Here is a 15,561-nt window from a genome sequence, read left to right on the forward strand (position 1 = left end):
CTTCAGGTCCTTAACCCGCTGAGCCACAGCTGAAACTCCCAGGCCAGTGTTTTTAAAAGGGTCTGCTTAGAAACTGCAGTATTTCTACCAAGGCAGTGAAGTGATATTTTTCCCGCTGATGTGATGTTGCATTTTCTTTGTCCTTTGGTCTGGGCTTATCTTTCATAAGTAAGAATCTTTGACTTTGTATTTGTTTAGCTGAAACAATTGTGAATGTGTTGGATTTCAAGAAGGATGTCGGGCTGTGGCACGGAATCCTCACGGTGAGTGCGATGCCCCTTGTCCTGCTGCGTCCTTTGCATGCGCTCCGTCGGATGACGATGTGTGCACAGAGGCTTAGGGAACCCCTTCCTCCCGCATCCCAGAGGGAGTTGCACTGTCAGAGGCTTGAGTCGTCCGCCGATGCAGCCTCGGGAAGCCGGCACACCAGCAGGGCGGTAGAGACTGGCCTGTGTCTTGGGCGCACACACTGAGGCTGCGGCTCAGGCTCGGCGAGGTTCGGTACCTTCCTTCGCTCAGTTGGCACGTAGGATGGCACAGAAATGTTGGTGATGTCTTGCACTTGGGTCACTTTCCCCTCACGTCTGATTTGGCTACAGCCTGCTGGTTTTTTCTTTTGGTAAATCGTTGTTCAGTGGACATTTCAGGGATCAGCTGCCCGTCATGCCACGGGGGAAAGTGCTTTACAGGTGCACCCTTGGCTGAAAATTCAGCGTGAGGTATAGGAGAGGCGGCTCTTTGTTAGTGCCACTTGGGGAGTGATGACCGTTCACAGCTGTGGCACTTTCACTAGAGGAATGACCTTATTATTTAAGACACGCTTAGCACAACTGCTTAGAGTTTTTATGTCTGTTTCATATGTGGTCATTTCCACTCATTTTTTTCTGTTTCTGATGCTGAAACTTTATATCTTTTTTGAAGCTAAAAATTCTAATAGTTTTACATGAAATAAATATAGATGGTGGGGTTTGTTATTTCTTGACAAGCCAGAATTTATTAGAACAAGAGCATGCAGGCATCACACAAACAAAGGTTTGGGGCTCCAGCCCAGCTGACCTCTGTCTGTGACCGTCCGAGTCCTGGTTGCGGAGACGCGGGAGTGTGGCCTCACGCGCGCGCTCAGGGTGCCAGCTGGTGTCCTGGGGAGAGCACGTTTCAGAGCAGAGCCCACGCTGGACCTTGGTCCCCCTTCTGTAGCTGTGACCCTGGGCAAGTCGCCTGCGCCTCTGCCTGAGAATCCTGCATCGCCTGCGTTGCTCTGAACCTTGCTTTTCCGGACTGTCGAGTGGGAAGGATGGCCCTGTGTGGGAAGCACGTGGCCTGGTGTTTAATGAGCTCTTGGCCCATCTGCCTGCTTGGTAACTGTGACAGAGCTGCTGCCACATGGCCAGCAGAGTTCTCTTGTGACACTCTTGCTTTTGAGCGCTCTACGGTAAACCTTGCTGACACAATGCTCTGGGTTACTGCCCCAGGAATCGGCAGCTTCCGAGTCTCTCTTGCTGCCACCTTCTAGAGCAAGGCAGGCCTCTGGTTAGACAGCTCCCCCTCTTCCAGGTCATCTTCTTTATGGTGAAATACACTCCTGCCCCGGCACGGAGTGGGGGGCAACCCAAGGTGAGAGTGTGCATGCAGGCAGCCAGCAGGCTCATTTCTGCGGGAGAGGGAAGCGTGCGGGCATGGTCCTGGGGAGCTTCTGAGCTGGACCAGCACTCTCCAGAGCACCCATGGCTGTTCCTGCCACCTCTGCCCACACCCACAGCAGGGCAGACTGATTCGGGGCGGGGGCCTTGTCTGATGCTCCTCGCAGGGTGGCTTCTTACCTGCCAGTTCTGTGAGTGAAGCCACACACACGTGTGCGTCCCAGCTGCAGCACGTGAGGACTGACCGCTTAGTGAAAGAGTTAGCTTTGATCACCCATTTTATTTTATTTTTATTTTTATAGCTGCACCTGTGGCATGTGGAAATTCTCAAGCTAGGGGTTGAATCGGAGCTGCAGCTGCTGGCCTACACCACAGCCACAGCAATGCCAGATCCCAGCTGCGTCTGCAGCCCACACCACCACTCATGGCAGCACCAGGTCCTTCACCCTCTGAGCCACAACGGGAGCTCCTGGTCACCCATTTTAAAGAAATAAGGCCTCTACGGGTACTGGTCTGCATTAGCCAGGCTCGGTGGAAGACTGGGGGAGTTAAGACAACTTTCCACTGCTCCTTGCATTTCAGAGTAACATTTAATGAAGGCAGTTAATTTTGTGAATAAAATGAGTAGACTACACTATAGAGCATTACGGTTCGAGATTGAAAGGCCTTTCATTCAACTAAAGTTTTTATCAGGGAAGTATTTGGACCTTAATTCTTTCATCATATCAGCAAAAGCGGGAGTTGGAAGGACTAGACAGCCTTTGCGAAGTCCCCTCCACAGAGTGGTCTTAAAGGCCCGTTCGGAGCGCGACGCCCACGCAGGTCCCTGCTCCCTGGCCAGGGAGCGCCTGGCGGTGGCCGAGCCCGGCCGAGGTGCTCCGCGCTCACCCCCCGCGCCTTGTGCTTCCAGAGCGTCATGAACATGATGCACGTGATCAGCATCCCGTACTCGCTGATGAAGGTGAACCCGCTCTCCTGGATCCAGAAGGTCTGCCAGTACAAAGGTGGGTCGCAGGCGTGCCCCCAGCGTCGCGCTGCCCGGTGGCACAGGTGGTGACTCTCTTCCCCTGCTTCTCCCTCAGCGAAAGTGGCCTGCGTCAAGTCCAGGGACATGCACTGGGCGTTGGTGGCTCACAGGGATCAGAGGGACATCAACCTCTCCTCCCTCCGGATGCTGATAGTGGCTGATGGCGCCAATCCCTGTGAGTGAGGCCGTGGAGCTTTCCTTCTAGTCTTTACCTCAGTGAATGAATTGTCTTCAAGTTGAAACCCAAGCAGTATTTCTCACCATAGCCCAAGGGCGGTGGGGCCTGATGGTCCAGACACAGCCCTGGGCCTGAGTCCTGGCTCTTCCCCTTCTTCGTTGTGAAGAGAACAGGGGAAGATATTTCTTTTTCTTTTAGCTGCAAGATGGTACCCAAATCATCAGATTTTATGAGGATTAAATGAAATAATCCCTGTGCACAGTTCCTTGGCATGCAATAAGTGCTCAAAAAACGTCACTCATTATTTTATGGTCCATAGTAGTTTCATGGATCAGAAAATCAATTGCCATCTTTAATGTAATTTCATTATCAATTCCGGTAGCAGAATTTACCTAGGTGAAATAATTGAGCAGTTCCACAGAAGACCATTAATATGCTTTGAGAAAGATTTCAGTCCGTTTAAACAAAAACCCAGCCAGTCTATTTTTTACGGGAAGCGTATATAAGCCAGAAGCAAAGTGAATGAATGACAGTGAACGGATGAAAGCACATTTGTTTCTGACCACACTTGCAAACTCCGCATGTATATATTTGTAAATTAAAGCAGCGAATGCTTTCTTTAAGAACATCTGATATGCAAACGTAGACTTCAAACAGGTAACCTTATATTAGTGTTATAAAAGCTTCTCCATTTACGAACTAACTTCGTAAATTGTGGGCTATTGAATACACAGTTGTTATGCAGTGACTCTGCAGCGTGAAATGTTTTGTAGGAAGCAAGGTAAACTGGTTTAGCTGAGAGGCTCCTAGTAATTGCACCTTGACCTCATCACGCGTGTTACTACAGAGGAATGTTTTCTTCATTTAGCTGGGTTTAGATTTACTCCCTCTTGCAATATGAAAATGGCAGAACACGCCTCAGAAAATTGGTCCCATTAGGTCCATCAGTCAGCAAAAATGTCTTAAGTGTAGAAGTGGCATTTTTTAAATTCTTGAGTTTGTAGTTTGAGAATAATATTATCTTTCATTGTGACGTAAATAGTAGTATTTTCACATCTGCCCACCTCCACGTGAACCCAAGTCCTAACTGCAAATGCATTCTTCTGTCTCTTGGGATGTTTTTAATCCCTCCCATTGCACGCACTGTCTGATTCTGGTCCCCTCTTGCCCTCCAGGGTCAATTTCTTCCTGCGACGCATTTCTCAATGTCTTCCAAAGCAAAGGCCTGCGCCAGGAGGTCATCTGTCCCTGTGCCAGCTCACCAGAGGCGCTGACTGTGGCCATTCGGAGGTACCGGCTGTGTTAACTGGAGTGGGGGGGCCTGGGATGGGGTCTCCTCCAGCAGCTGTGGAGACCTGGCAGTCATCGCAGCTGGTCTTAGTGCGGGTGAGGTTTTATCCTTGTTTATGCTGGAACGGGTTCTCGTAAATAGTCTAGTTTCGATCGTTAGGACAGGTGTCTCCCTGGAGAGTCATGCAACTCCCGAGCACGTGGGAGTCTGCCTGCAGGTGACTCACATTTGCATTTGCCATGTCAGGCTCAGGTTTCACGTGAGGGTGGAACAGAGTCAGTGTTGGATGAAGGGAAATTTTTGTGGCCACCGCTGTGCCCTTTGACGTGGTTTCTGGGTCATCTGCATGTTCTGCCCTCTGCAGTACTGCACACGCTCTACTCCAAAAACACTGGTTTTCTGAGCCTTGAAGCTCTTCGTCAGGCATACCAGAGCCGTCTTGGGCCTGCGGTCTCTGCCACTCGGGCCTGGGCTTCCCGGGCTCTTGACAAGGCCAGCACAGCGCTCTTGGTCCCGGGCCATGCTGGCATCACCGCCTGTGTCAGAGCCATCAGCGCTTATCAGGGACGGGCTGCGCTTATGGCTCACCCTGCCCAGAGTGGGAGGGGCTGGAAGGGCCTGTCATCGGCAGCTCCCAGTTATCCACCGGACACGAAGAAGGAAGGTCTGTATCCTCCAGACGTCTGCAGCCTGTGCATGACTTAGTCAGCATCTTTGGGTTCTGTCTGCGAGTGGGTTTTACTTTGTGTCGTACCGCTGTGCACCAGAGAGAAACCTTCGGATGCTTTCAGGTGTTTGTTAATGTGAAATTGACCAGATCGCCTGGTTAATTGAATTTCTCGCCAGGTTGAGAAATTGAAAATTTTTTAAGTGTCAGAAGCAGCTTTTAATTTTGATTGAACCAAAAATGAAAAGTCTGTGACGTAATTTAAATTGATGAGGAAATATGGCACCATTAACCAGAATCCAGTCTTCATTTTTTAAAGTGTGGCATTGTCGCCCCCAAAACAGAAGGTTTGCCACAAATCTTCTGACGTTTATGCTTGACCTCAGAGTACAGGACGCATCAGGGTTGCAGGACCAGGTTTGCCACGAAGATGCTTTGCAGGGATCAGTGTTCAAGCTGGCGTCAGTTGGACTGTAAGGAGACCAGCCTCCAGCAGTGCGGTGGGGCCAGGGTCCTGGTTGCCCTGCCTGCTCGTGGCTGGTCCCGTGACCCGGGGCACCTCACTTTCCGCCAGCAACTCAGTTTCCTCTGTCAAGAAGCGAGGCGCTTGGACTCGGCTGTCTCTCAATTCCCCTCTACCTACAAATTCATAGAATGAGTGATTCACGCATGTAGAAAATCCGGAGTTCTTGTGATCAAATGATTTGTTCATTTGCTTTTCCTAAAAGTGTGTTCTCTGTACCCTTTACATAATATAGGTTATGCCCGGTTGACTGGCAGAAGGTGAAAGAGGCAGCAGAGCGTTTTTAATTGTTTCTCTAGACATCTTTGAAAATCTTTTTTTTAATCTTTCTTTAGAAAGATTAAAAATTTATTATCAAAACCAGACAAATTAGGGGCTGGTACTTAGTGTATCTCGTGGGGCCTATGAGACACTTCTGTACCCACTAGCTCCCAGCCTGCTCCTTGGCGACAGACGATGGGCCGGCCACAAGCCAGGCCTGCTGCCTGTCTCCCACGCTCTCCGTGCCTCTGGACCTGGTGCACCTCAGAGCCCTCGCCACTGTTGCCCAAAGCAGGACGGGCCCATGGGCACAGGTGACAGAAATACCTTGTGGGTCTCCAGCCCATAGCGTGCCATGGCTGGTGACACTGGCATTGGTGGGGAGAGGGCATTGGGGAGGCGCTGGGATCTTCATCACACATCTCAGGTGTGAGACTGTCCCCCAGAGAGACTGAGAGCTGTCCCCCTGCCGGTGCCCTGCTGGGCTCATGAGCTTGTGTTACGTGTTCTGAGCGGTGCTCACGGTGCAAGAAGGGAAGCAGCCCATGTTTCCGCCTGGGCTCACCACCTGTGGCACTTGGGTGGCACAGTCTCACATAGTTTGTTTGAATGCAGCTTGTATTTCTGAAGTTGAACTTGTTAATAGTTCACTGGGTTGAAAGGGAAAAGCTTTGTGATTAAAGACAAAGTGTCAGTTTCTAATCCCAAACTGGTTTTACCAGAATTAGTTTATAATCCTCAAAAATGATACGCACTTTGCTTGCACGTAAGCATTCAGCCCTTGTGTTTGACAAGTCCAGCAAGACCTGCTGGGTCCTTCTGCTCAGGGTCACCCTCCTGCAGGCCAGACCAGGCACCTGGTGCCATGAAGCCATCGCCACGGGGAGCTATAGCAGCCAGAAACAGTTCACTGTCATAATTTCTTAAAATTTAGAACATCCAGGGAGGAGTTCCCGCCATGGCTCAGCAGAAACAAGCCATCTGACTGGTATCCATGAGGACGCAGGTGCAGGACGTCTCTTCCCGGGCTTCCTGCTCCTTAAAAGAATGTGCTGTAGGCGTTTGTTCTTTTGTTTGCACCTCTTCCTCTCCTTTCCAGCCTGTCTCTGGTTCCATGTTGTTTTTTCACAACTCAGCAAATGTGTGTTTTTTTAGTTTTACTGAAGTATAGTTGATTTACCATATTGTAATAATTTCTGCTCCACAGCAAAGTGATTCAGTTACACCTACGTGCATCCATTCTTTTTCCGATTCTTTTCCCATATAGATCTTCACAGGAGGGTTTCTTTTGGGGACCCAGGGAATCCTGTGGGGCTTGAGCACTCAGGGAGTGCATGGAAATCGTGCCAGGACCCAGGAGGTTCTTCCTGCATCCCACATGGATATATTTCTCCAGGACTCTTTCCATTCGTGTGGCAGATGGTAGCCCCAGAGTCTTGCTCTCCATCTCCTTCCAGAACCGGGCTGTTACTCTGCCTCGAGCCCAGATTCCTGGAGGAGAGGCTCTGATTGGTGAGGCTGGTCCAGTCAGCTGCTACCATGGTGGGGGTGGGGTAGGGTATATGTGAAGGCACTGCTGCTGGCACCCTCCTGGGCAAGGGGCAGCCTAGAGAAGTAGGGGAGACTTGATCCACCGAGTGGGTGAGGTTAGCCAGGACAGGTGTCTTGCCAACATTTCTTCCATTCTGGGGGGAAACCAGGCAGAAATACCTCTCTTGGCTGGTGTTCAGCAAATGTTGAAAAATCCAGATTTTTGAATCTGTAGATTGCCATGGGTAGTGTGGTCATTTTAATATTTAATACTGATTCTTCCAATCCAAGAACACAGTATGTCTTTCTATCTGTGTTGTCTTCAGTTTCTTTCATCAGTATCTTATAGTTTTGGGAGTACTAGTCTTTTGCCTCCTTAGGTAGGTTTCTTCCTAGGTATTGTATTCTTTTTAATGTGATGATAAATGGCATTATTTCCTTAATTTCTCTTTCTGACATTTCGTTGTTAGTGTATAGAAGTGCAACAAATTTCTGTATATAAATTTTGTAATGAGATCGTTGTCAAATTACTGATGACATTTTTCATAGAACTGGAACAAATAATCTTAAAATTTGCATGGAACACAAAGGATCCCAAATAGCCAAAGCAATCTTGCAAAAGAACAACAGAGCTGGAGGAATCAGGCTCCCTGACTTTAGAGTACAGAGCCACAGTAATCAGAACAGTACGGTACTGGCACAAAACCAGACACAGGATAGAAAGCCCAGAAATAAATCCATGCACTTACTGTCCATTTGCAGCAAAGGAGGCAACAATATACAGGGGGAAAGACAGCCTCTTCCATAAGTGGTGCTGGGAGAAGTGGACAGGTGCATGTAAAGAATGAAATTAGAACATTCTCTAACACTATGTACAAAAATAAACTAAAAAATGAATTAAAGACCTACATATATATATCTAAAAAAAATACGTATGTACACACCCTCCCCCCGAATCACTTTGCTGTACACCTTGAAGCTAACACAACAATTTTAAAAAGAAAAGAAAAATCTGAATTTTTTAAAGCAGAGAAGTTAAGTTGTGATCACTTACTTCATAAAAATGATTATTCACTTTTGGGGAGACATACCAGGATTCTTTTCAACTTAGTTTCTTTTTAATTTGAAGATCCACTGCGGGTTTGAACGCAGAGCCAGCAGAGCTGCAGAGCAGTCTCCTCAGGCTGCTCCGGGCTGGTCCTTCCTGAGTGGATGCCAGGCTTGATGGGTTGGCGCCTGTGGCCAAAACAACCATTAAGTATCTTGACGTCACCCCTCTTGGAAGCACCAGAACACCTACGTGAAAGGGGGCTGCTGGAAGGGTCGGCGTGCGCAGAGTTGATGGTCACCTCAGCTGTCCTGCTCGTGAGCGTCAGGGCGCGGAGGTGATCCGCAGAGCTGGCAGCTCCTTGGTGTGCTGTCCCGGCTGGGACTGGCCGCCCGCATCACCCCCAGCAGCATTCCCCTAAGAGAAGATGCTTCCCGGGAGGAAAGGAAGGGGCTCACCACAGGACGTGGGAGCTTTTTAAGAACCGGAGTTGGAGAGCTTGCCGGAACCAGGACAGGTGGCGTGCCCACCCGCAGGCCTCTGTCGTTCCTCACGCGGCCGAGCGCTCAGCCGACGCCCCTTCCCTGGTCCTCGAGTCGGTCCTGACCCCCGTCGCTGCAGCCACATGTTGGCTGTTCACCTGCCCGCGTTCCTAGGCTGCGAAGGCCGCTCTGCGGGGTCCTGAGGTCCCAGAGGAGTCCTCCCTGAGTCATGCGCGTGTGACACCCAGGAGCACGCGGTCGTCTTGGAGTGGCACCTGGACGTTGCCAGACAGGTGCAGGGCGCTCTCGGCCGTTACTTCATCTGCAGTGTCTGAGGACGAGAGGTAGATGTTCTGGAAATTCCTAGGGACTTTTCTCGCTGGGGTTAGTTTCCCCCACCCACCTAGTTTAGCGACGTGGACTTTTTATTTCCTGGGAAAGTGTTAACGGAGAAAACAGTCTTCTGACTTGCTTAATATTCGTGGAAATGCAAATGGGAGCAACAGTGAGGAATGCATTGTGCTCACCGCGCGGGGAACAGTTACGAGGCTGACGGTTGGTGTTGGCACGCATGTGTGGAAACAGGTAAGGCCGAGGGGCGGCTTGGCCCTGAGGTCGCAGGCACGGGTTCCAAGCCGTTCTGAGTACCCCGCCTGGTCTGCTGTGACCTCGGCAGCGCACTTCCTGCCTGTGAGGGGAGAGCAGTCGTGCCTGTCTCAGGTCGCTGTACAGGGCAGGGTGGCTCACACAGAGGATGCTCACAACTGCATCCCAGGCACGCATACGAAAGGTGGGTCTAGTGAGTGAAAAAGTGTTGCTGCTCATACGCTCTTAGTGGAATTGCAGAATGACATGGTCTTTTGGGAAGGTATTCAGGCTTTACTAAAAATTTAAATGTAGGAGTTCCCATTGGGGCACGGTGGAAACGAATTGACTAGTATCCATGAAGATGCGGGTTCGATCCCCGGCCTTGCTCAGTGGGTCGGGGATCCAGCGTTGCCGTGATCTGTGGTGTAGCTTGCAGACACAGCTTGGATCCCGTGTTGCTGTGGCTGTGGACAGGCCAGCAGCTGTAGCTCCGATTTGACCCCTAGCCTGGGGACCTCCCTAAAAAACAAATATAAAGAAAAAGTTTAAATGTATATGCTTTTTGATTTCTCCCTTCCCTTTCTAGATACGTGTCTTACAGAGATATTTCCAAATGCATAAAAATTAAATGAAATAAAATAAACATATATTCATATTACTGAACGCCATCTAATCATTAATACAGGTCAATTCATTGGTATGTCCAGTACACATACGGTATGTGTTTAACATGCGCACAGTGGGAAGACGTACAAGATTCTTGGTGAAAAAAAGCACGTTGCAGAAGAATACATATAGTGTGGTCCTACTTTTCTTTGTAGCTAAATAGATGTGGGTGTGCACATACCTCATAGGAAAATGCATACTAAAGAAGCCGGGACTTGGACGTTCCTGTGTGGCACAGTGGGTTAAGGATCCAGTGTTGCCATAGCCGTGGCACAGGCCGCAGCTGAGTTCGGGTTCAATCCTTGGTCTGGGAACTTCCATATGCCATGGTTGCAGCCAAAAAAAACCCAAACAAACAGACCGGCGCTTGATGTTTAAAGTGTGGGTGACGGCTGCCTGGGGAGGGAGTGGCTGGAGTACGTGCGCCTCTTGCGCCTTCGTGTGGACAAGTGTTTGGCTTGTCCACACGAAGGATGTGCTCACGTGCTGCTCGTTCATGCCACTGTTCTAAAACTCCAGGGAAAGAGACCCTCCAGTGAACTAAGCGTGGTCTATTAGACCAGAGGCAGGCAAGGTACTGGGGGAAGTGGGGCGGGGGGGCTCTGCGTGGGTCTGCAACCGAGTCAGTGTTGCTGTGCCTTGGCTTTCTAATCTGTCAAATGGGAGGCTGGTAGGTTCGCTGTAGTAAGCACGTCGGGGTGTGGAGAGCTCAGCCGAGCACAGCCGCCTCATCTGGAGGGCGCAGTCGGCACAGCGGGTCCAGCCGGAAAGCCGTGGGACAGGGCGGGAAGCGCCATCGTCCGCGGTGAGGTGGGGCAGCAGGGCCGTGTGTTCTGTGCCCGGGAATTCAGGTGCTTCTCTACTCCGTGTTGCATGTATTTTGCAAATCCGCAAAGAGAAAAACCCAGGGGTCTGAGGATCTCTGCCTGGCTGGGGACTTAGTGTAAACATGGCTTCGATTCAGTAACGTGCGACTGGTGCTGTTGGTTTAGCTGAGCAGACGTGGTCTTCCGTAACGACCATTTCACGGAAGTGGTTGAAAACTTCTTGCAACAAGTGTAGCTCATGTTTTTACGGTGCTTCAGTATTGATTCTCACTATCATTCAACGTAGGAAGGTGGGTCTTGTCACTAGGACAGGCCGTACACTGTCGGGTTGCGAAGGAACGTCTCCCTCCTGGCTTCTCCTGCGCGGTGGTCCCCGGTCACCATACACTAGTTCTTATCCTCCCAGGCTTGGGAGTGTCTTGGCTGGTCCGGCATTTTGCTTTTAAGTGTTACCGCTCGGAGTAGTCGTTTGCTAGGGCTGTTACTACTCTGAGTGTTCATTAACAGAGGGCCTCAGACCGGGTACCTTTAAATAGCAGGACTCTGTCCTCACAGTTCTCAGTCTAGAAGTCCGGAGTGCAGGCCCGGGCCCTTCTGTGGGCTCTGAGGGGAGCCATTCAGGCCTGTCTGGCTGCAGGTGCCTCTCCCACGCCTGCCCATGTCACACGGCCTTCTGCCTGTGTCTGTACCTCCTTTCTCTTCTTACAGGGACACCCCCTTCTCATCCCGGTTCCATTGCAAAGACCCTATTTCCCAGTAGGGTCACTTTCAAGGTTCAGGGGTTAGGACCGGGACATGTCTTTTGTGGGGGGACACCGTTCAACCCACAGCAGATACTCAGGCTTATGATCTCTGACCTCACCTGGGGTCTCGACCAAGGATGAGGGTAAGAGTCCTGGCAGCAGAGGGTTCCTGCAGGGCTCCCCGACCTTCATTCCCAGCTATTGATTTGTTGGGGTCTTTGGAAAAGAAAAGGCCAGGAGATGAGTAGAGACTCCGGAGTAGTTTCTCTTTTTGACGGTTACAGACGGAAGAGTTCTGTTTTCAGACTCTTACGCTTCTTTATATTTTTTTCAACTTAGAATTGGATTTTATTTTATATTTCCATGAGCAGTTTTCAGTCTAATTTTTCTTGAATCACAGCTGCCTTTATAGTTCAAAATTTTTTTTAATTTCATTGAAGTATGGTTGATTTACAGCGTTGTGTTAATTTCTTCTGTACAGCCAAATGAGCCCGTTGTGTACACACACACACACACACACTCACACACTCTTCTTCGTATTTTTACTGTTATCCCGTTTGTCACGGGAGAGCGACCGTAGTTCCCTGTCTCTGCAGTGGGCCATGTTGCTCACCCATTCTCTGTGTAAGGGTTTGCCTCTGCGAATCCCAAACTCCCAATCCTTCCCTTCCTTACCCCCCACAGCCACAAGCATGTTCTCTCTCTGTATTTTTTATTGAGATATAATTGACACATAACATATGCTTCTTTTTAAAAATACACCAGTTGCTTGATTCAAATGAAATCTCTTTTTGCAAAATTGTTTTTGTTTTGTTTTGAAGGCTGTGCCCTGGGAGATATGGAAATTCCTTGTCCAGGGGTTGAATTAGAGCTGCAGCTGCTGGCCTACACCACAGCCACAGCAACACCAAATCCTCAACCCACTGAGTGAGGTCAGGGATCTAACCTATATCCTCATGGAAACTAGTTGGGCTCTTTACCAACCAGCCACAGCAGGAACTCCTCTTCTTGCAAATTTTAACTTTTATGGCTTCATTATAGACCTTCATTATATTATTTATTTATTTGTCTTTTTGCCTTTTCTAGGGCCGCTCCCACGGCACATGGAGGTTCCCAGGCTAGGGGTCCAATCAGAGCTGTAGCCGCTGGCCTTCGCCACAGCTACAGCAATGCAGGATCCAAGCCTCCTCTGCGACCTACACCACAGCTCACAGCAATGTCGGATCCTTAACCCACTGAGCAAGACCAGGAATCGAACCTGCAACCTCATGGTTCCTAGTCAGATTCGTTAACCACTGAGCCACGATGGGAACTCTAACCTTCATTATATTTTTAAGCTATACAGCAAACTTCTGTTTACAGTCCCTGTATTAGACCCTGAAACCCCATTAAGCATCTGCATATGGAAAATTACAGAAACGAACGTGAGGTTTACCTTAATTGTACGCTCCCACTTTGCTCACATCGAAGAATCTTTAGTTTTCGGGGGTAAAACCCTTGATCCCGGCGGTGTTTTCTTTGTTCATGGAATTGCTCAGCGGCTGTTTGTTGCCGTACTTCTCCAGGGGCGGGGCAGCCCTCCTGCCCCAGGACGTGCAGGCTGTGATGGGGAGGCGTGTGCAGAGTTAGACGGCGCCTGCCCAGGAGACAGGAGGAGGGGTGCTGCTTTGTGGGGGTGCGGAGCAGTCACATGTTGGAGAGGAAGCCCTGCGGCTGTCTGCCAGAACAGCTCGAAGGGGCCAGAGCAAGGCCCGAGCCCCCAGGGAGCGGGCCGAGGCTTCGGGGAGTCAGAGGAGGCGAGGTGGGGGTGGCGGCTGTTCCTCCCGCCCTCCAGCTGGGCCCTCCCCCAGGTGCTCGCAGTTCTGACACATGCAGCTGAGCGCGGGAGCCTCCGCGTGCGGTCCCGTCTGACCCGGAGGCCGACTCTCTCCTCACTGCTGTCATCTTCTGGGGGATGGGACTCTCCTCCTCAGCCGCTTTCAAACCTGGGAGATCCGACCTTGCAGAGAGGGGGCGGCGGGAGGAGGAGACGGCCCGTCCATGGCGGATGGGCGCAGGGAAGGTGCGGACAGGGGCACTGCCGAGTCTTGGGAACCGGGAGGGAGAACGAGCAGACGTTAGGGCCGTCCCAGCAGAGAAAACGGAGGCTGAGAACAGCAGCACCACGCGGCAGCCGGGCCTGCCGTCCGAAGCCTCCGGACCCAGAGGTGCGGCCTGGGTGTGTGCAGCACATGGACTCATGGGTCTGTGGCGGGGCAGCTGACGTGCTTCTGATCAGACACAAACTGCCGTTGCAGGCCCACTGACGACAGCAACCAGCCCCCAGGCCGCGGCGTCCTCTCCATGCACGGGCTGACCTACGGCGTCATCCGGGTGGACTCAGAGGAGAAGCTGTCTGTGCTCACCGTGCAGGACGTCGGCCTCGTGATGCCTGGAGGTGAGGGTGGGCCCTGGGCGCAGGTGGTTCAGGCGTCCAACTCGGACCCCAGCCAGGCCGATGGACTGGCCACCTCCCCTGCTGGCCCAGCCGGCGTCCCCATGCCCTGAACCGTGGGCGCACCCACTGCAGCCTGACTGCTGCTCTCGTCACGTGTCTGCCAAGCTTCAGCACAGGATGGGCAGTGCCACTGCCTCTCCTGGTAAACGAAAACCTAGGCTGTGTCCAGGGCTGAGGAAGGGCCTCTCTGTGTTGCATGCACCCCAGGACCCAGGAGGCACCCGCTGCGTCTGTAGACAGACCTGTGCAGGTCAGTCTCCCGTTGCCCATCCTGGCGCCGTGGGCAGATCCGTGGCACAGGAGCCCTTTAAGTCACAGCGATGGGCTCCAGGTTTCGTACAGACCAGCCCCCAACTGCGGAGCTGGCCTTGCTGAGCCCTCCTGCCTCTCCACCCTGGCCCTGCCTGTGCCCTCGCTAGGGCAGGACTGTGCTGACAGGAGGGGCCCTGGTCCCCTGGCCCTGCCTCCCGCAGTGCTGTCCCCCAGGGAGTGGGCTCTCTTTCCTGGGGCCGCTTTTCTTCCATGCCCTGGGCGTCTTGCCTCGCTGGGGCCGGGCTCAGCCAGGCCCGTGTGCTCAGCACTGCTTCAGCTTCAGCCAGGCCTCCTGGCTCCATTCCTTTCTTGTTTTTAAAAAACAAGGGGTCTTTTTGTTTGTTTTGGCCGCCCTGCAGCTTATGGAGCTCCTGGGCCAGGTATCAGCTCTGAGCCGCCGCTACAAACTAAGCCACAGCTGCAGCAACGCTGGATCTGTCATCCACTGTACCAGACCAGGGATCAAACCCATGTCCCAGAGCTGCCAAGATGCTGCCAATCCCATTGCACCATAGCGGGAGCCCCTAAAAAACAATTAGTGGAATTCCCTTGTGCAGCGGGTTACGGATTACCATTGTCACAGCAGCAGCCCAGGTCACTGCTGTGGCATGGGTTCAATCCCTGGCCCAGGAACTTCCACCTGGTGTGGGTGTGGCTAAAAAATTTCTTTAAAAAACCCAAACATTTATTTTTCAAATAAGTAATAGATTCCCCATAGTTCCAACCTCAGTAGATCAGAAGGTTGTCCAGTGAAAAACCTTTCCAGCCAGTGGAGGCAGCTGCAGAAGAGGGAGGTGTGCAGAGCTGCAGACACAGGCACATGGGCCGGCATGCACTCACGAATCCTTTGTCCTATTCTTAAAAAAATTTTCAGTAACAGTAGAACCCTGCAGGCCTCCTTGGGTCTTGAGTCTTGAAGCGCATGAAGAGCTCACGCATTCCTTCCCAGGCTGAGAAGTATCCCCGCCCTCCCACTGCGTGACCCCCTGCCCTTCACTGCTGCTGGGTGGGTGGTGCAGTGAGTAACCTGTCTGCGCTGCAGTCGGCACACGGGCTCGAAAGAGCTGCAGGGAGAGGTCTAGAGACCGCGTGCAGGGCACCTGGCCGAAGGGCTGACACCCCTTCCTCCCCACTGTAGCTTGACTTGGGGTTTGTTTTTGTTTGTTTGTTTGTTTGTTTGTTTGTTTTTGTCTTTTTGTCTTTTTAGGGCCACACCCGCAGCATGTGGAGGGTCCCAGGCTAGGGGTCCATTCAGAGCTGTAGCCGCCAGCCTACACCACA

The 15,561-nt window shown here is 51.5% G+C and overlaps 1 protein-coding gene across 10 annotated transcripts in view; it reads left to right on the top strand.

Moving 5' to 3' along the window:
- The window catches only part of DIP2C (disco interacting protein 2 homolog C), a 380,657-nt gene that overhangs the window by 295,336 nt on the left and 69,760 nt on the right, over positions 1–15,561 (top strand). For all 10 annotated transcript variants that reach the window (XM_084980632.1, XM_084980628.1, XM_021065077.2 and 7 more), the window contains 5 exons: positions 199–263; positions 2,551–2,644; positions 2,723–2,842; positions 4,021–4,135; positions 13,769–13,908. In XM_084980632.1, the coding sequence (XP_084836758.1) occupies positions 199–263; positions 2,551–2,644; positions 2,723–2,842; positions 4,021–4,135; positions 13,769–13,908 (534 nt within the window). The remainder of the gene's footprint in view (positions 1–198; positions 264–2,550; positions 2,645–2,722; positions 2,843–4,020; positions 4,136–13,768; positions 13,909–15,561) is intronic.

Source organism: Sus scrofa, chromosome 10 (assembly GCF_054392235.1).
Source record: "Sus scrofa isolate SSC_HxYL_T2T_F1_AM1 chromosome 10, Sscrofa_HxYL_maternal_Yorkshire_Landrace_v2.0, whole genome shotgun sequence".
NCBI classification, from domain to species: domain Eukaryota; kingdom Metazoa; phylum Chordata; class Mammalia; order Artiodactyla; family Suidae; genus Sus; species Sus scrofa.